Source organism: Antechinus flavipes, chromosome 2, assembly GCF_016432865.1.
Source record: "Antechinus flavipes isolate AdamAnt ecotype Samford, QLD, Australia chromosome 2, AdamAnt_v2, whole genome shotgun sequence".
Classification (NCBI taxonomy): domain Eukaryota; kingdom Metazoa; phylum Chordata; class Mammalia; order Dasyuromorphia; family Dasyuridae; genus Antechinus; species Antechinus flavipes.
Genome location: NC_067399.1, coordinates 97,290,487 through 97,312,034, shown reverse-complemented (window position 1 = coordinate 97,312,034; position 21,548 = coordinate 97,290,487). Strand labels below are relative to the sequence as shown.

General features: G+C 32.9%; 1 protein-coding gene across 13 annotated transcripts in view; it reads left to right on the top strand.

Moving 5' to 3' along the window:
• Window positions 1-21,548, top strand: part of NRXN1 (neurexin 1) — a 1,357,693-nt gene that overhangs the window by 554,658 nt on the left and 781,487 nt on the right. For all 13 annotated transcript variants that reach the window (XM_051975251.1, XM_051975247.1, XM_051975246.1 and 10 more), the window contains one exon: window positions 15,767-16,205. In XM_051975251.1, the coding sequence (XP_051831211.1) occupies window positions 15,767-16,205 (439 nt within the window). The remainder of the gene's footprint in view (window positions 1-15,766; window positions 16,206-21,548) is intronic.

The window sequence follows — 21,548 nt, the reverse complement described above, 5'->3', positions numbered from 1 at the left end:
AATATAAGTAAGCCTAACCATCAGAATCAAGAGACCAGTATTTGAATCCCATCTCCCACACTACTTATGTAAAGCTACCAAAATATTTAACTCAATTTCCTCATTTGCAAAATATTCATAAATTTTTTTTATTATTTTTTCATTTTACTTTTACTTCACAGGATTATTGAGCAGAAAGTGTTTTGTGAACCTCAAAGTACTAGGGGAAAATATGGATAAGACAAATGGATGTTAGGATAAAAAGGCACGGATGGGCTATGATCTGTAACAGTGAATGGATTGTGGATCTATTGAAGTACATTATGATATTCAGGATCAGTGAAGCTTTTACTTTGAATGGTTTTCCTAGAAGTAGGGAAAAATTATACATATTCATCTCTTTCTCCTTGTTCTCTTTGTAACCAGTGTCACAACTTTACAACATGATTTGCCAGAGTAAAGGCAAAAGCTACATAGTCCCCACAAGAATCTAAGCTGGGTGACCTTGCCCCTATTAGAAATGTTCCAATCCACTCAGCTGTCACCAGAAAGTAGCCAGTGATGTATCTCAAGTGGGTATAGAAAGACTTCAGCAGAAACTTAAGAAGTTAAAACAAATACGTATTTATCCTCTCCAAAGAAAGTGGCTATCAGTCTTCTTTATTCAGAAAGATATTTATGAGCTTTGAGTCTTATATTTTATACTGACTTCTGGAAAATATTGTGCCTGTGCCTTAGACTTTAACCTTGAGAATAATACTTCAATTGCCTGAAAACACTAATTGCATCAGGTTTTATTTGTTGCATTTCTATTTTTCATATTCTTTTGGATTAGTAGTCACTAGGGAGCTGATAGGGCTGAAGAGGGTAAGGTCCAAGAGCCTTAATTCATCAAATGTCTTTTTGTGGAAATGATTTCACTAATAGTTAAGATACTAAGAATTTAAAAAATTGTTTTCTTTTTCTAACTCTCATAGTTGTTACTCTTGACAATTGTGAAAGGAGTTTTTGTTATTGTATTTTTGGAATAACCTTCAGCAAGATGTGGCCTATTTCAGTGTACAGGTTCCAGAGATAATTTCTAGAACCTAAAGCACTATACTGCATATAGAAAAAAAGGGTTTTTTTTAACCTTCCATCTCTATGAAACATAAATTTTGTTTCAATGAACCAATATAATAAATACCCATATTAAGGGAAGCTTTCGTAGAAAGAAAAAACATCACAGGTTACAAGAAATTGGTGACCAATGATATGCAAAAGGTATTATTTTCTTCATTTATAAGCTGTAAAAATAAGATGAAAAAAGTTTTATTTGGGCTGTTTTGCCTTTTGTGTCAGGAATTGTGATTTCATTAATACAGGAGATTTAAGGTATGGAAATTCCCTCTGCAGTTACAGTTTGATGACTTGACTTAAAATTTTAAGAGTTACCTCCATCATTGAGTAGTTAGGTCACTTGCCTGAAGTTAAATAGCCAGCATATATTAGTGACAAGACTGGAACCCAGATTCTCTTGACTCTGAAATCATCCCTCTCTCCACTCAGCCACTCAAGGTGGGTCATGGATACAAATTTACTTCTGCAAAAGCATTGACAAGAAATTTGGTGCCAGTGAAGAAAAAAAATAGAATCAGAATAAAAGTAGTTATATCAAAGACTATTGGCTCATAGCTCACTAATGCACTTCTCAGATAATACTGAGCATTTTAATCATTTGTATTCATGTTTTATCCCTCTATCAGAATGTATTCACCATGAGAATAAGGCTATGATTTTATCCAAACTTTGTAGTCGTGGCTCACATATTGTTCCACATATAATGGATATTTAATAACTTTGGGAAGGAAAGAAAGAAGGAAAGTAGGAAATAAGGAGGGAGTGCAGAAAGAGAGAGGAAGGCACGGGGAAGAGTGAAAGAGAGGGGAGAGGGAAAGAGGGCGACAGATAGAAAATTGTGTAATTTTCTTGGAAGGAAAAAAATAATCCTGAAAAAAGGAGATGAAGGCCAAGAAAAAACAACTTAAGAGGGGACTGGAGATAAGCTGTCACTTTTATTTATAAGCAATAATAACATGATTAGTCAATGACGTTTGTCTCACTGGTAGCAAAATAAATTGGAAGTCAGCCAACATTAGTATTAGACAAAACTGTGACTCTACTGATGACATAGGATAAAACCAAAGTCCTTGAATAAGGCTATATACCATCTGATAGCAACTGATAGGAAGCAAGAAAGTGGTCAAGTAAAATGCATTAGTTCTGGGAAAATAACAGCAAGCAGAGCTAGAAAGGAAGACAGCCAAATAGCTATGAGAAAAAGGGAGAAAACCTTCAATTAGCCATCCCCTCCCAACCCCCCAGAAGGTGAGTGGTTTCAGTCTTGGTTCAGCAGCTATTTGTTTAATAGGGCAGCACTTTTCATCTAGGAATCAAACAATAAAAAATTGCACCAAAACAATTGAACCGGCAGGCAGACTGCCAGGCCTGGAGTCAGACTAAAAATGCAATCTTCAGCTGGGTTGCTGCCAGAGAAAGAAACAACTTTCAGAGGAAAAACAGGAAGAAGTGGAGGGGGAAAAAGAAAAGAAAAGAAGGAGAAATAGAAGAACATATAAATGATAAAGAAATGGAATGGGAATGAAAAGGAATAAGCATTTATATAATATCTGCTATGTGCCAGGCACTGGGCTAAGTACTTTTTATTTTTATAAATATTATTTGATTTGAAGAGGCTAGGGACTGTGCTTTCAGAAAATTGCTATTCTGAAGCAGTAGTGGTTAGAATATCAGCCGACAACTAGAAAAGTATTGAAGGGAATGAAGCAAAGAAGAAATACTAGTGAGCAGTGGAATACAAAAGGTCTTTATTCCACCTGAGAAATAAAGATTTTTGTTCTGCTAATAAGCATTTTACAATACATAATTGCAGATGGTCACTACGCACACACATTATTTTTAATTTTTTAAAATGAAATTTAAAGTACAAACTTTTCTCTGTTCTCCCCTTATTTTAATAATGTCTTTTAATAATTATTTTAATAATGTTTAATAATTAAACAAATTTAATGTTTTTTTAGCAATTTGAAGATTATTTTTGTGCTTGGATAATCAATACGTAAAATTCTTCTGCATTTATTTTCCTTTCTTTCTTTCTTTCTTTTATTTTATTTCAATATTTATTTATTTATATTTCTTTATTTTATTTTATTTTATTTCATTATTCATATGAATGAAGAATGAATGAAAAACATTTTTATTTAGTTACCATATGACAGGCACTGTGTTAAACCTTATGTATATAAATACAATAAGCAAGACAGTATTTGTTGTCAAGGAACTTATTCAAATGGGGGAGGACAACACTGCAAGACAATTGAAAACATACGATTCATTAGTAGGGCTGATGGCAAGCAAAGCACAGGGATCTTTAGGACATGTCATTGTGTCAGATGTCTGGTGATTTAGAAGACAGTAAGGCAGATGGTAAGACCCAGTGACATTTTGTCTTTTCACTGTATTTCAGCTGGTCACTCCCAGTTTATCTAAGCAATGTGAGTTATACATACGTACATATATATATATATAATCATCTCCCATGTTGCATATATGCATGTAGGATATCTTGACTAATTAATTTATATATTGTGACGCATAAGTGTCTGAATTACTGTAAATTCTTTGTAGGTTAATGGGTACAGGAATAAGAGATTTAATGTAATAAAATATTCATATAGATAGAAAACATACATGAATTTCAATACATGTATTACCACGTTTTAAAGAATTAGTAGTCTACCAACTATAGTAATACCATAATATAATATTAATTCTAATATAGTAAATTTATTAAATATTTTAATATTTCTATAACGATTCAGAGATATTTATAAAAACATTATAAATCTTTTCAAGGTCAGAGTACTTTGGGTAGTGAAAAGGATACCAGACTATGAAACAGATGATGTGGATTTGTATTTAAGCTCTGCATTTACAAATTGTGTGACTTTAGACAAGTCATTCATTCTATTAGTGGTTCATCTATAAAATGAATCTGATTTGTTGTGAAGAAAATTCTACTCCTAAGTCATTTTCCTTCTCTGGGCTTCAGATAATTGTGCTTTAGATTTATAAATTTTTGAACATGTAAATCTAAATAAGTTATCATCTTTGGAAAACAACACCTCTAGAAAGCAAATTCACAGCAAATGAGTAGTTCTGGTTGCATTTTGCTGTGTTGGGATATTTTCTTTAGAAGCGGAATGAGGAGAAGAAATACCTAATAATCAAAAAAAGCATAAATGTGGCTAGAGTGCATAATATAGTTAATTAGATCCTATTTTGGGATTATAATCACACTTCAAAATCACATCTAATTTTTCAATTAAAAATAATTTTGACTTGCCTGAAAAGAAGGATGAAGATACATATTTGTGTTAAGGATTCAGTAAATTGAGGACTAAAATCTCATTTTGAACCCTTTGTCTTTGGGGACAAATTTGTGGCATCTTAGATATTGCTACTAGGAACCGTTTTTGCTGTTTATAATTTCACAGATATCAGCACAAATGTATTTAGAAGAGAACTGAAAATGATTTCAAGTTGGTGTAGTGTTGAAAAGGATGTTATTTATAATTGTCAGGTACATTGTTGTAGTTTTCTTGGTCCCCAATCTCAATGAAAAGCTCATTAAGGCAAGATTGGGGATATTATTACATAATAAAAATTACCAATTCAAGATCTAGACTTTTCAATTTTGACTTGTGAAATGGTGTTTGTCACCATTCATATGTCACTATATGAATGAGTTATCTGACTTATTTTTACTCTATGATTCTGTATGTTGTTAACCCAAAGCTACTATCATGCATAGTTCATAGGAAGATGAGTTCAGTATAGACAGAAATAGACAGGAAGGCTATCTCCTTATGATTATTTTGCTTCTGTTCTTTTCCAGCTATGCTGCTATTTGTGAACAAGCCATGGAGAATTCTACTCCTTAGTGATTGTATTTGACTCTGATGAGAAAATTGCCTTTTCAGAATAAGAAACATAAGTACATTATATTTTGCACATAAAGTTTCATAGAGAGTGTTAGTAAACCATAAAATGTCCATGAAGTATAGAATGTGTTTTCAATCCATGACATTAGGTATCAAATGGATGAGATTTCTAGAGATCAAGAAGTGTTTTTTGTTGTTGTTGTTGTTGTTGTTGTTGTTGTTGTTGTTGTTATTTTTCTTCTAATTATAGAACTTCTTATAAGAAAATTTGGGCAAATATATATGTGTACACACATGCATACATATACAAATGCACATGGGTATATACGTGTGTATGTGAATATATATGTGTATGAGTGCCCATTACTGGTTAATCAATCTTATGGCAGTGGTGAGCTTTTCTCTACTAAAGTAGGCTCATCCCACATGATAGCTTATCACCCAAGCTTTTTTCTATGTTTTTGATTGCTCATGTTAATTGATGATAGAAGTAAATCTCAAAGTAATAATAGTAATATAGAATATCAAGGATAAATATTGTTAGTATCATAATCAAATTTATTTTCTTCCTTTTACCCCTGTTACTATTCAGACTGGTCATAGCAAAATATAGCATAAACTAGCAGCTTTTAGAATGATTCATTTCTTGGGAGAGCCCTTGAGGAGCCATGTGGTACCTCAGGTGGTACTCTGGTCTTGGATTCATAAACATTTGGGTTTCAACCCTGACACAGACACTTACTAGTTATATGATGCTAGGCAAAAGTTTAACTCTTTCTGTGCCTTAGTTTCCTCATTTCTAAAATGATAACCTCTGAAGGCTCTTACAAATCTAAACCTATGATCCTGATTTTAACTGAGTAATTAATATATCACTAAAGGATAAAGATGAGATTGGAAAAGATTTCTAAATATTCTCATCAAAAATTATTTAGCAGAGAAATTTTAGTAAGTTAGCACTTACAATCACAATACACAGAGACAATCACGGCTATATGAAGTTATAGCTCCATTTGCAAAATAATCCATCTACAAGTATTTATTAAGTGCCTAGTGAGTGCTAGCTACAAATGTAGGCCCTAGGAACACAGAGACCAAAAATGAAATTGTCCCTGTTCTCAAGGTTTACATTCTACTAAGACAGCGAGTTATCATATAAAATATTTATAGAATAAAGACAAGAATATAAGATAGTACAGTATGGAGTCCATCAGAATTTGGGATGGAGAGTTAGAAAAGCCTTCATGTAAAAAGAACTTTTTGAGCTGGAGGAAATGAAGGCTCTTAAAAGGTGAATGTAAAGAAGAGCTCATTGCAGTCCTAGGGGGATAGTCAAGGCAAAGACACAAAATGAGAAATAGAGTGTTTGTGTGACAATGTGAGATTTAATTTGGTTGGACCACAGCTTATAGGAAGGAGAGTAATGTAAGATGAAGTTAGAATGTAGCCAAACAGAGGAAAGAGATACAGAAAAATAGGCACAGAAAGATAAAAAGAGACAGTGACAGAGAGAGAGGCAGGGATAGTAATAGAGAGACAGAGAGAGAGGAAAGAAGAGAGGGAGGGAGGGAAGAAGTGAGGAAAAGAAAGAGGATGAAGAATAAAAGGAAGAAAAGAGATAAATCTAAGTGTTTCTCCAATGAGTGCATATACATATTCCAGAGGTTAGATTTACACTTAACAGGAAAAAACCCTATGAAACACAAGATTTTCATATAGTAACTTCTGCAAGACTGCTATGTAGATCAGAGAAAAACAAATCTCATATGGAAACTTATCATGCATAAATAACCTTAAGATCATTTAATTAAAGTGCTCATAAGTGTCCTCTTTTTCAAAGTTTAACATTTTCCTAAATATAGTATTGTGTTGTGTTTGGGGGTGGGGAGAAGCATAATCTTATGGAAAATACCAGTCCCTTTGGATGACAGCCATGAAACTCATATTGAGAGCATCCTCAATTGTAAATCCAACTTGGGGACTGCTGTCACAGTCTAAGTGATGTCCCTTGTTGAACAGAGGACAGTTTTTGGAATTAACATGATTAGATTCTCTGACTAGCCTATTTTACATTGCCTCTAAATCAACTTATTCAATGGTAGTTTATCAACAGACACCATTTCATTTTCTTCCTGACAGAAAGCATTTTATGGGTGGTTCTGGAACTCCCAGGTCCCATACCCTGTTATGTATATTTTATAGCTAAAGCACTTACCTACAGAGAACCTCTATATAATGCTTCAAGTCTTACTGTCAGCAATGGGATAAGCAATGAAGATTTGCCTTGCTGAATCTTCCTGTACCTATGTTGCTCAGCCAAATTTATTGGCATCAATTTTCAAATAAAATTATCTATCTACAAGTTGGTCTAATATCACTTAAGTGGGCAATATTATTTTTTTCCAGCTAAAGGCATATCTTTTCTTTATTCCCAAATCTGTTCTTAGATAATAATTATCACTTTCTTTAAGATACACTGTAAGTTTGTAAGAGAGAGAATTATAATTTTGTGCCATAGAGAGGAAACAGGAAAGTAGCAATTGGTATATTTTATTTATTGATATTTATGATAACACATTTTATATTATTTTAAGTTTTATAAAGCACTTTCCTCCCAATGATCATAGGAGGTAGAGAGTATATTATTTTAATCCTGATGATTACTAGATGTGAAATTTAAAGGTCAGAATAATTCAATGACTTGCCTATGATCACAGAAGTATATAATCATCGCTGTTTTAGCCAAAGTAGCCAACTTGATACTTTCTACATATAATATTTATATTTCTATAAATAAAGCAAGATGCAAATGGATACTGGATTGACTTAAAACTCAGGAAAACTTGAATTAGAATATAGACTCTAGCAAATACTAGCTCTGTAACATTAGGCAAATCATTTAAAGATTTACTGCAATAAAAACTCAAAACAAGTAAGTCGCAGCAAAGGTATTATCCTGCACTTGTAAAGGGATTTCTTCTTCAGAGATTTTTTTTTTTTAACCAATGAAATTACATATCTGCTTCCTAGAAAACCCTTACTCTCCCATACATTTTATTTCAACTAAACTGGTCTATTTGTTCTTTCTCATGCATTCAGTCACGCAGAGACTGCCCCTAGTTCAAATCCTTATCACCTTGCCTGGACTATTGAAAATGGTTTTTCCCACATCTCTGCTTGCCACTGTCCAATCCATCTTCTACACAGCTGGCAAACAGAGATACCAAAATCACAATTCAGACATTTTACTGCTCAAGAAATGTCAGTAGCTCACTCATGCTACTAGTATTAAAATTTTACTCAGTTTATCATTTAAAGCTTTTACAGTTTGAATATAAACTCACTTCCTGGAGCAGTTTCACAATCCTCCCCCACATCCTTACACACCAAATAAACACTGGTTTTCAGCCAGATTTGAATACTTGCCTTCTATACAATATTCCAGCTCCTCCTTCCATGCCGAATGTTAGATCTAGAATATTATCCCTCCTCTCCTCCCAGTTCTAAGTGCTACTTCACTATTCCCGATTGCTTCAATTATTAGAGCTCTCGTATAAGATTGCTTTACTGTATAGTTTGTGAATATCTACATTTACTTCTCTATGTGACTCCTACTTCTCTCCAGTAGAATATAAGTTCCTTGAGGTTAGAGCTAGTTTCATTTTTGTTTTTGGGTTTCTGATGTTAGCATTATGTCTGGCATAACACTTATAGGGTCAAATTAAATTGAATTAAGTGTCAGAATTGAGATTTAAATCTCATAGTTTCATCTTTTGACTCAAGTCCTCTGCTAATTCAGTGTCAGGTACTTCCTGAACAGAATAACTGTTCATATTTTACCTCTAACCTTTCATTGTTTCAAATTTTGCTCTGAAAGGAACAATTCATGAGGAAATATCTCTCTCCATGATACAGGAGAAAAAATTATTGGCCTAGCATTTTTAAAAACCATCAATGCTTAATCTTTTGTAGTTTTTTTTTTCCTCTGAGGCAATTGGAGTTATGACTTGCCCAGGTTCACACAGCTAAGAAATGTCAAGTGTCTGAAATTAGATTTGAACTCAGGTCCTCCTGACTTCAGGGCTGGTGCTCTATCCATTCTGCTACCTAGCTGCCCCAATTTTATGCAGTTTTTAAATAAATTCACATAGGAAATCTGAGAAAGGGCTTCAGAAAATAACCAATCATTTTAGCTTTAAATGGGGAGGAAATGATGAAAAAGAGAATGCAATTGGACTGCTCATGCTTAAGAAAAAGCTATTGCAAGTGCAAACATGACAAATTTACTGGATGAGAGGTTTTCTTTTATTATCCATTATTACATTTTGCTTGAATGAGAGATCTTGCTGGTTATCTGAGAAAATATCTTTGGAAGTACGAGCAGATGTTACTAGTTTTTCCAAAGGGCACAGGCTCTTTTTTTCTTCCATAGAGGCATTTCTAACCACTGCTTGTCTTTCCATGGAAGGCTTAATTAAAATCTGTTTGCCTGCTAACAAATGAAATTATGAAAAAGCAAAAAACAAAACAAAGTATTAATCTGTCAATAGGTCCCTATTTTTTCCTGCCACAAGCCCCTCTTTTAGTCTGGTAAATGCTATAATAACCCCTTCTAATAATAGCTGGCATTTGTATAAAACTTAAAGGTTTGAAAATACTTTTAAGATAATTATCTCATTTTTATCTTCACAAAAATGTTGATGGGCAAGTTGATGGGGGCAAGTTAATCCCCATTAAAAAAAACTTTTATTTGTGTTCTAGATAGCCTAAAACTTGGGGAAAAAAGTTACTTCATCTTTAGAAGAGAATTTCTGTTTTGGTGAGATTTGAGAGGCTAAAAGGATCAGAGAAAATATACAGTCCTCCATCTTATTGACCATATGACCTCAAAGTGTTATTATCCCTATTTCACAGATGAAGGATCATAAAACTAATAAATGTTGAGATGAATTTGAACTCAGGTCTTCCTGACTCCAGGTCCATCATTCTATCTATTATGCCACCTAGTTTCTTTTTTCCCCAATAATTAAAGGAAATGTTAAATTTCATTTAGAGAGTCGTGAAAAGAAAGATGTATTTTTCTCCATCCAAGTTTACAGATCCCATGAACTCTAGTCATGGACCCCAGGTTAAGAATCTTGGACATTAACCAATAGTTTCCAACTCAAACTATACATCTAGGCAATAAAACAGGTAAATCCTTCTATAGGGGACTGCTTTACCAAGAATCAAGCATTAGAGATCAGAATCGAAGCTGGGAAGATGAAATAACAGACGTCAGAATGATTCTATTGTAATTTTGTTTTTGTTGTCTTTACCAAGAATATTAATTTTTGGAGTAAAGAAAACAGAAGAAAAAGATAAACAAATTAGTTTCCAGAGAAGTAAAACTGATCAAAAGGATATTGTTAAAGTACATAGCTCCTCTTGATGAGATCAAATCACTAGGTTTTGGCGTTTTACATCCCAGGTTCCTAAAAGGGATATATTAAATGTGATTACTGAACCATTATTAATGGTTTTTGAAAAATCTTGAAGAATTGGAGAACTGGTATAGGAATGAAGGAAGGTAAGTGTCCCAATTTTCAAAAAAGAAAGGAGAATGGTATCAAAATTATAGGATAATGAGCTTGACTTTGATTTCTGGAAAAATTCTAGAACATTTAAAATAGCAAGTGTTGATCACAAAGAACCAGCTTGACTTCAAGAGTAGGTCATATAAGACTAATCTCATTTCCTATTTTAGGAGCATTACCAGACTAGAATATCATAAAAATATTACCTAGATTTCAACAGAAATACTTGAAAAATCCCTCATATCTATATAGACAAGGTAGAGTCAAATCGATTAGATTAAGAAATGATTAAATGACTGAATCTGAAAAAGTAATTAATCCGTTAATGAGATGAATTTTTTTACTGTTGTGATGCTAAAAATCTTTCCTTAACAACAGATATATAAATTAGGTGCCTATCATTTTGATAAATGCTGAGAATATAAACACAAAAGAGAAATACTCCTTGGTTCCAAGTATCTTACATTCGAGGAGAGGAGAAAACACAAAAGATTTCCATTAAATTATGGAAGCATGTTAATCTTTGCAGATGATGTTATACTGGGAAAAATACCTAAAACATTGCATGATGTAGTCGATGTACAAAAATATCTCAAGTTTGATTATATTTTGTTGCATAATTATTTCAGTTTTGTTAGACTTTTTCTGACTTCATTTGGGGTTTTCTTAGCAAAGGTACCAATGTGGTTTGCCATTTCCTTCTCCAGGTCATTTTACAAATGAAGAGCTAAAACAGACAGGGTGATACAGCTAGTAAGTGTCAGAGGACAGATTTGAATCAGGAAAATGGCTCTTTTTGACTTCAGATCTAATGTACTATCCATTTCACCACCTAACTGCCAAAAAGTTTTTGGTCATTTTAGTAGACATAAATGTAAAGTATTGTAATTGTGTATAACCTTATATTTCCAAATTGAAAGGAGAAGGAAGGAAAGCAAGGTTATGCAGCAAATGGCTGTGGAGGGGTGCAGAGAGGGAGATAGCAATTTAATTGAAAAGACTATGATTCAACAGCATGATATGTAGTCAATAAAGTAGATGCCATTTTAAACTTTGATAGGAAGTATCTAAGAAAAAAATAATACTTATAAAACTTAAGAACTAAAGAACCCATGGAAAGGGGTGATTAGGATGGTGAAAGATTTTAAATATTGATTATCCTTATGAATATAGATTGAAGGAATTAGGGGTGCTTATTCCAGAGAGTAGAAACTTTAATATGCAATCATAATCACTGTCTTCAGGCTTATAAAGATCTTAAGTAGATGTTTGGATGACATAAATACTGTAGTATGTGTTACAGTGGGGATTCTTAATCAGGTATTGATTGAATTATATGACTTCTAAGTGCCTTTACTGCTATTGTGATTCGAGTTTGTGAATACTGTGATACAACTTTCCTATAAATTCACTATAACAGTTCAAAAATTAGAGACAATAAAAATAATGCAACATTATTGAAAAGTATGCTAGGAATGAAAACTTGATTGAAAACATTCAAATCACAAGGATGCATTGGGTTTATTTAGTATCTTTCTATGCAGTACATTGAATTGTTTTCATAAATAAAACAACATTGATGCAGCACCCAAATCCCACACTACTGTGCATCATTTTAATTTATTAAGTTTTTCTTAAGCATACGATACTAGAGATACCAAGCTAAAACTCAATAGACTCAGCTTTCAGGAATCTTACTAATATTCTGTGTTGATACAATAAAAAGCAAAGTATTTTCAGAAGGGACTAACTGTTGAGAAAGGGTCAACCACCAGGAGAGTCCTCTTGGAGGAGACTTCCAGGAAATTATAGAGTCTAAAATATGTAATTGAGGAAGTGCATCCAGGAATAGGATATAATTCATGCACAGAATGGATAAAGAAGAGATAATGGTGGTGGGAAATAGCTAATAGATTGGTTTGTTTCGAATATAGATTAATGAAAGAGAGTACTATGAAGTGGTAGGAAAAGGTAGAAAGGAACCATATTGTGAAGGGGAACAGCTAACCCATTCATTATATGGCAGTATTATAATCTAATATTAAGGCCATACAAAAGGAAGATGTATAAATGACTTCTGGAACTGAAGAAGGAAATTTTTTAAATTGAGACCCTCAGCACCTATGAAAGAAGCAAAAAAGAATGTCTGCTTTTACTGAATTTTTGTGATACCATCTCCATGTTATTTTAACTGAACCATGATCAGTTCACCTTAAATTTCAGCCTTACTTTAGAAAAGTCAGATAATTATAAAATCTGGGTCAAATGCAGCAGTAGTATAAATTTGAGAGCTATCAGCATACTAATGATAGCCTCAGCCTAAATTGGCTTCCTGTCTCCTTGAGTTTCTTCAGAAGGAATACAAGATGAGAGACAAAAAAAATATTATGGTGCTCAAATGAGACAGACTTCTAGGAAAGTGTATACCCTCTGAGAACTTAATTCAACCCCTCCTGCTTGTCACTACAGGAATGATTTAGATGTGTGTCAAGGAAACTTTCAAGTGAAAAAGTTTCCAAGGTACTGACAGTCCCCAATTCAGGAATGAGTTGTCTCCAGTGTTTATTGTCACTTGGTAGTTTGGAAATTGGAATGCATATCCCTTGAGAAAGAAAGTTCTAAAAGAAGAATTGGCTCCCAAAGTAGACCACAAGAGTCTATTTCATACAGAACATAATGAAACAATAATATAGAAATAACCTAAATCCTAGGTCCTGGGAACTGTGATTTGTGTGAAGGTTTTCATCTTTCTCAAGTAAAGGGTTGGAATTCAGTAAAATTTAGAAATAGGCAGTTATTCTTTTTGCCTTTCAGCACTTCTCCCTTTCCTTTTAATACCCCTGTAAATTCTCATGATCTTTTGTTCATACCTTAGATGCCCAGTATATTTTCATTACACCTTCTAAGCCAGCCTAATTTGCCTTCCCAAAGTGTTCAGTGGTGTCTTCCTTTCCTCTCTGCATCCTTCCAACAAAATTCCTATTTTCTTAATGCAGCTGATCTCCATTGGTCTTAGTAGTTTCTAAAAGTTTTTTTTTTCTACTATATTTTATTGCAGATTTCTTGTATTAATTTAAGGGGTTCAATGCAAGGGAAAATGTTATCATTTATGTATATGTGAGTCATTTCTAACAAAATATTGCTTAAGAATCCTAAAGACAACTCTCTATATTGGTTTCTATAAAAAGATCATGAAAATAAAAATATTGAATATCATTTATTTTAACAATATTTCAATAAATATATTTCATATACATGCAGAGTACATGGAAGGTAAGCTTAGTGGAAAAAGCACCAGCGGCCTATAAAAGGCTTTCTGTAGAAAGTACCAATTGAAAAGAGTCCAAAAAGAAGCCAGGGATTTTAAGAAATGGAAGTTAGGAGGAAGAGCATGCTAGAAATGTGGAACACACAAAACAAAGATACAGAGTTGAAAAATAAATTTTCAGGTAAGAGGAACAGCCAGTAATCCAATATGACTAGACCATAGAGTACTTGTGTAAGAAGACTGAAAAGATAAGTAATTGCAAGTTTTTGCACAGCTTTGAATGTCAAAATGAAATTGTATTTTATCCTAGAGGTAATAGGAATCCACTGAAGTCTATTCTGAAGGGCTATTGCATGATTTAACTGCATTTCAGGACAATTACTTTGGCAGTTACGTGGAGATTGGGTCATAGTAATAGTAAGAAATTTTAGTCTTTGCCACATTGAGGCATCAGAGGACTTTCTTGGCAGTAGTCTGAAGCACCCTAGAGAAGTTTTGTCTAAAGGTAGCACTAAAGTTAGTCCTCTATAATGTTTTCGTTTCCTAGAGAGAGTTCTTCAGAGAAATAGCCTCAATAGAATTTTCTGGCATCCACAATTTCCCCTTGAAAGAGGGCCTTCCTTTGGCCTAAATGAAATTTCTCACTTTATGACTGATGGGATTAATTTTTCTGCAAAAACTGTTAGGTGTATCTGTTTTTTAAATGAAATAATTTCTATTTTCTGTAATGATCCCTGATGATCACATTAGGAAAGTTTCCTAACAATAAAAAACTAATTGCACACTGAAATCTCTGCTAGGTCTTTAGAAGTGGAAAAAGTGCTTGATTTAGAGTCAGGTCTGTGTTCAAATTTATCTTCTTCATTTATTCATTTATTCCCTGTGACATTAAACAAATCACTTCCCTTCCCTTCTCTGGTTCCAAATTTCCTCATCTGTAAAATTATGGGGTAGGACTGAATGACCTCAAAAGTGACTTACAGCTACCTATTTTGAGAAATCTGAGGAATAATGTTGTCCTTTATTTTGCTTAATTATCTTTTGACTTATTATAATAAGAGAACAGCTTTGCACATGATAATAAATTGGTATTATTTTATTTAGAGTCCAAAAAGCAATGTAAACACAGGATGCCATCATCCTTAAATGTATCTCACTCACTGTGATAAACTGAAGTTTGGTTCCTTAAAAAATGAGCATTATAGAGCCAATTTTGCCTGATATTTGTGTAAACTGAATGTGATGTGGAACACCTGTGACAAAGGTTGATTAGATTTACAGGAAACCATCGTTGATTTATCTAACATTATTCAAGCACATGTTAATGCAAAAAATTCTACCTAGTGTTTTGCATCATTGCTATATTGTTACAGTGTTTTTCAGAAAATCTAAGCTATTTGCTACTTCGATATTGTTTCTCCAATGTGATTCTGTTATAAATCTAACATCCTCATTGTACTCAATAAAGAATTTGCTTTTTAGGGGAAATAATTTTGGTAGGAAATAATAATTAATATTAACAAAATGGAATGTACAAAGAAAGCTTTTAAACAATAAATGCTGCAATACTAGTTTAAGAACAATAGCATAAATTATAAACAGATTTCTTTAAATTGTTTGAGTTAATTTTATAAGCTTCTCTCTCTATCTCTTTCTGTGTGTGTATGTGTGAATTATATTTGAATTCAATTAACTGGATAGAGTTAGTATTGAGTGGGTTGATGCAATAATTTTATTAGCGAGGAAGACAGCTGTATCATATACAATCAGAATATTTCTAACTCCAGGTTAAAAAAGGTTTAGAATTCCACTAGGTATTCCTGTCCTTTATAACTAGCCTTCATTAGGGTTAAATGCATAAAAACAGATTTCACTGACCTAGTAAACTCCAAAGGATAAATGACTAGAAAATCTTTCTCATGATTATCCTTTATTTACAGGTTGTATATAAAAATAATGATGTCAGGCTGGAATTATCTCGGCTTGCCAAACAAGGAGATCCTAAAATGAAGATACATGGAGTAGTGGCATTTAAATGTGAAAATGTGGCAACATTGGACCCAATCACCTTTGAGACACCAGAATCTTTCATCTCTCTCCCAAAGTGGAATGCCAAGAAAACAGGTTCCATATCATTTGACTTCCGTACCACAGAACCTAATGGGCTTATACTCTTTAGTCACGGCAAGCCAAGACACCAGAAGGATGCCAAAAATCCCCAAATGGTAAAGGTTGATTTCTTTGCTATTGAAATGCTGGATGGCCATCTCTACCTATTGTTGGATATGGGATCAGGTACTATCAAAATAAAAGCTTTGCAAAAGAAGGTGAATGATGGAGAATGGTATCATGTGGACTTTCAGAGAGATGGACGATCAGGTAATTTTTAAATTTTTTCTTACTCCTTGTTGTGCTTTCCCTTTAGTAGGAATTAAAACAAAGAGGATTCTTTGTATTTATAACTTTAGTATAAAAATAATTCCATTAATTTTCAGGTTATAATACGATTGAAAAAATCAGGACTTTATCATCCTCTTTGAATACCAGATCCAAAGTGCACATTTTCTAAAGTTCTTTTTTGTACTGAGCATTCCTTTTCCATATCAAGGACTAAATATTGGAAAATTTATCTTGGAAGATGATCTCAAACTATTTTTAAAACTTAGTTTATTATTTGCATTACTGCATTTTAAAGTAACTGAAGTAGTATCTTGCAAAGGAGATAAAAATAAAATTGTCCAGTGATTGTCACCTCTGTGATACAGCAAACATTTTGATCAAGTTTGGATTTAGGTATAGGCTGACTGAGTGGCAACTGTGCCATGTAATTTACAAGACCCTAAAAAGGTGTTGAGGTACTCTCTGATGTGAGGTCCCATGCTGTTTTCATTTAATTTGATAATTGTAGACGTGCTAAACCAATTAAATGAGAAAATGGCTTCCCTCCCTCTCACACACACATACACACACAAAAAAAACTGTTTTTAAAATTTGGTGCCATTATTAAGCAGGATCCAATTAACCAGACAATTGCTGGATCTCCAGTTTGAGCTTTATGGATTCAAGCAATGCGTTACATTGTCCTAGACTGCCTTTTTTTTTTTTTTTTTTAATGAATCAGATTTTCCACAATAGCCTTTTTTCCTGTTTTTAATAGGTATTCAATCAATCAACCAAATTCTATTAAGTACCTAGTATAAGCCAAGCACTTTGCTAGTATCTAGGGATACAAATATAAAAGTGAAACAAATCCTTCTATTAAGAACTTTACATTCTCCTAGGGTGAATACAATATGTGCGTTGGCTTACACTAATAATAGATGGAACAGGGAATATCTCCTGAATAAAATAGTACTTTGCTTGAGTCTTGAAGAGAACTGTGAATTCCAACAGAAAGAGTTGAGGAAGTATCAAGGTGGAAAGCACATTAAGATGATATCTAAATTGATAGACCAACTATATATTAGTGTTTATTTGGTTTCCATTGTATAGACATGGCTTACATTTTGGAAATAACTGAGGAGCCCTCCCCACAAATATTTCTCCCACCCAATATTGAAGGTTTCTGAAATTTCACAGAGATTTAGTTTTTTAGGTTTCTTTTCCTGTGGTTCATTTTTAAAACTAAATGTTCCTAGGAGAAGAAACTCATTGAACTCATTCATGGTTAGGTGTTAATGGTTTTGGATTTTGTAGCTCTAATCCACTTTCTTCCTTAAATGTGCTACAGATCACTGATTAATAAAAGCATAGGAAACCAGGTTTCATGAGACTGAGAAGAAAAATTGCAAGGACAAGGAGGCAGTGAGGCCAGATTAGAAAACTTTTTTCCCCTCTTTTCTTTCATTCATTTTTTTTCTCAGAGTCTATCTTGACTATTCCACTATAAATGCTTTGAGCCATACCTGAAGAATTGACCTCAACAAATTAAAAATCTGAATGGTATCCAACTGGCCAAAAAATGAGTTTTGACAAATAAAGTTACTGCTCAATCTATTATAGTTGAGCATTAGAAACATTGATTTTAAAATACCCAACTTCAGAAATATTAATCAATGCCTCTTAGTTCAAATATTGTCTTTAAGTTAGTGGCCTGATAAATCTTTCAGCATTAATGAGAAAAAACACTTGGCTAGATTTTGCTCTTTAAAAATGTATAGTGAGTAAAACTCTCAACTATCACAACAAAACCATAACTCGTTTTTTTATTCAAGGGTATTCTTGGAAGCACAAGTGATTTTCCCTAGTGGTTCTTTTCACAAAATCTCCCAAAACAGAATTAGGTCCTTGATTTAACTTCACTTTAAGGGCATATTATTTAGTAACACACAAGTTATCAACAATCCACTTTCCCTTAAATTTCTCAATTTTTTTCTTGGCTTGAGGATTTGCTTTTTTTGGTAATTTTAGCTTTTCATTTCTTTCATGCCTCAATACTCCCATTACAACATGAATTAAATTATGTTTTTTTAAAAGGTTGGACTAATTGAAATAATAGTTTTCCTGCCTTTTTTATCCATTGTCTTAAATACATCATAGAAGGGAATTTCAGAAATGGTAGTTAATTAGGATTTTAGCAGATACATAATTTAGTAACCACATCTTAAGAAGTTGCCCTGAGGTACTAATAAGCTAAAGAACTTTCCCAGGTCAGATACCTATCAGTATCAGCAAAATAATTTTAACCCAGGCCTTTCTGATTATAAGCATAACACTTTTTCTATACCAAGATGATTTTTTAAAAAATTCTGAATATAAAGTTCAAGAAAAGCATTCATATGTAAATAGAACATAAAAGAGGATTTTATATGAAATTGAATCTGCCTTTGCTTTTTTTTTTATTAAGTAAATAATATACAAACAATTGGTTGGTGTAGTAGAGTACAAGTTCTCCAGTTAGAAAGAGTCATTATCCCAGATTTAAATCTGGCCTCACACACTTACTAACTGTATGACTCTAAGCAAATCACTTAATGTATTTACCTCAGTTTCCTCATCTGTAAAATGAGTAGGAGAAGGAAATGTAAAACCACTTTAGTATCTTCACAATAAAATCCCTAGTTGGATCATGAAGAATTAGACACTAGTGAAACAACTGAACAACAAATTCTACATGTTATTTTCAATACTGTCTTGCTTGTTTGGGCTTTCATTTGAACTTCATCATCTGTCTTCAATGCATTTTTAAATGTTAGAAAACAACTTTTTTGTTGTTGTTGTTGTTGTTATTGTTATTGTTTTTCCCCAGAGGGATGAATTTCTCTTGCCAAGCCTGCCTCACTTAACTTTGACCCTTTTCAATTAAAAACTGAGGCAAAAAAAGGTTGGGGGGAATGATAACAAATAAAGTTGGGCAAAACAGATCTCTACAGTGTCCATATCAAAAAAATATATCTGTGGACCTTGTATCCACGAGTTTCCCTCTATAGGTAGATTAATATAAGTCATCTTCACTCATCTGAATACAATGACCAACTTGTAGAGCTAAGTCTCTCAAAGTTATTTTTTTATTACATTACTATGCTGCTATAAAGGATCCTACTAGTTCTGCTCATTTTACTATTCATCAATTTATACTATCCTGGATTCTAAGAAATCACTTTTTTATTTCTTATAGTACAAAAATGTTCCATTACATTCATATGCCACAATTTTTCAGCCAGTCTCCCATAATCTAAATAAAACCCCTTAAATTCTAGTGTTTTATTTTATTTTAATTTCTTCCTCCTTTTAACCTCCACTTCAGGTTGTAAAATTTTGTTTTACTTATGATTATATCTTTCACACATTATTCTCCCCAGTAAGTCTCCAATTCCTCTTTTTTCCTTTTTGATGCTGATGTATTTCCATACCAAACTGTGTGCATAAATGTAATACTGCTTTGTCTGTTTTCAGTTAAGAATGAGGTTCATCTGATGCTCTCTTACCCTACCCCTTCTTCCATGTCTATATACTCTTTTTATATACCCTAATTGGTATGACAGATAATACAGTTCTACTCAATTGCTCAAATAAATTTACTTTTCTAAGTTTCTGTGAACTTTTGGGTTTGTATTTCAAAGTTCCTACTTAGTTTGGGGCTTTTTCATCAGAAAATTCTCTAATCCATTAAAGTACTTTCCCTTTCCACTCCATACTCTCAGTGTAATTAAACTCATTTTTAATAGAAGTTATTTTTAGTTATATGAAAACATTTTTATCCTTTAAGCTTCACTAGAAATATTAAGAAATATTATATCACTATCCTAAAAATACTTTCTAGACTTTTCCCTTTAGGAAAGTGGAAAGAACAAAGGTGAAATAATATAAGGAAGATGACCAAATTTAACTCTTATCAGATAAGATGATTGTGTCCCACAACTTGAAGTGATTGGTGTTATGATCTGGCTAAGGTCTATCTTTTTTTTTTTTTTTTTAATTTAGGAAAGAACACAGGGGGAAATGATGCAGGAAGGAAGAGACTGATCACTATCATGAAATGTTACTAGCTTGATTTTTTGTTTTATTTTGCAGTGTTGTGTGTGTGTGTGTGTGTGTGTGTGTTTGTGTTTTGTTTGTCTTTATGAGCTTTTCCTTTTTCCTTACATGTTTATTCAAATTGTATTTAAAGCAGATCTGTGTTAGAAGACATGGCAGATTTTGCCAATTTAGAGATTTCTCTCTCCAAGCTAGAAATGATTTTGACTTTATATTGTCTTTGTCAGATTTACATCCATATTGAAGAGTTTGTTATTAATATTATTCTTTTTCTTTGATATTTCCAAATCTTTTGGAACATTACATTCCAAGATCTCCTTTTTACCCCCTAGTAGTAGAAGCTTTCAGGTCTTGCGTGATTTTTGATCATCATTTAGTAGTATTTCAATAGATTTGGGGGAGGATTGGGAGTGGGAGGGCAATGATGCTTGAAACATTATTTGACCAACATGAATTCTGAATTTTGGATATTGTACTACTAGAACTTTTTCATGTGGTTTCCTTTCAGGAAGTGATTTGTTGAATCTCTCTATTTTTACTTTGACCCTGGTTCTCAGTGAACTGGGTAATTTTTGTTTGTCTACATTTTACTCTATTTTTTTTTTTCATTTTTTCTATTACTTTTTCTGTCTTATGGAGCCATTAAGTTCTTGGATAAGTTCATTTCTTGGATAAGATTTGCCACTTTCTCCTATTATTCTCTTTCTGATTCTTTCTTCAAAACTTTCTTTTTTCTCTTTCATCTCCCTTAATGTCTTCTAGATGTTTATATAGAACCTGTGGAAAATAAATTTTTTATCCTTTGACTCTTTTGCTGTGAAGTTTTGAGTATCTTCATTTGAAAATGGTAGTCATCAATATGTTGTTTTATTTACACTTATTTCCATTTTGGCTATCTCTGTTCACAAGTGGTAATAGTAAATAGTTTGTTTTATTTTCTCATATCCCCAGCTCTAGTTTTTAAAGTGAGTTTTAGTAATAGGAAAAAGTCAGTTTCCCCTACTGTGATTTAAGTGGAGGGATTAGCCTATTTGCTCTTATCCTTAATCCTTTGGGTTTTTGACCTAAATTCTAATTTTCCTCGAACCTTTAAAGTTCATAGTGCTGGAAATTCAGAGTCCTTTCTGGAGTTTCAGGATATACTTTTATGGAATTTAGGCACTCTGAACCTAGAATATTCTTACCTAAACACTATTGTCTGAGTGCTACTGCACCATATAAGGTAATATGCTGGTAGTCACAGCT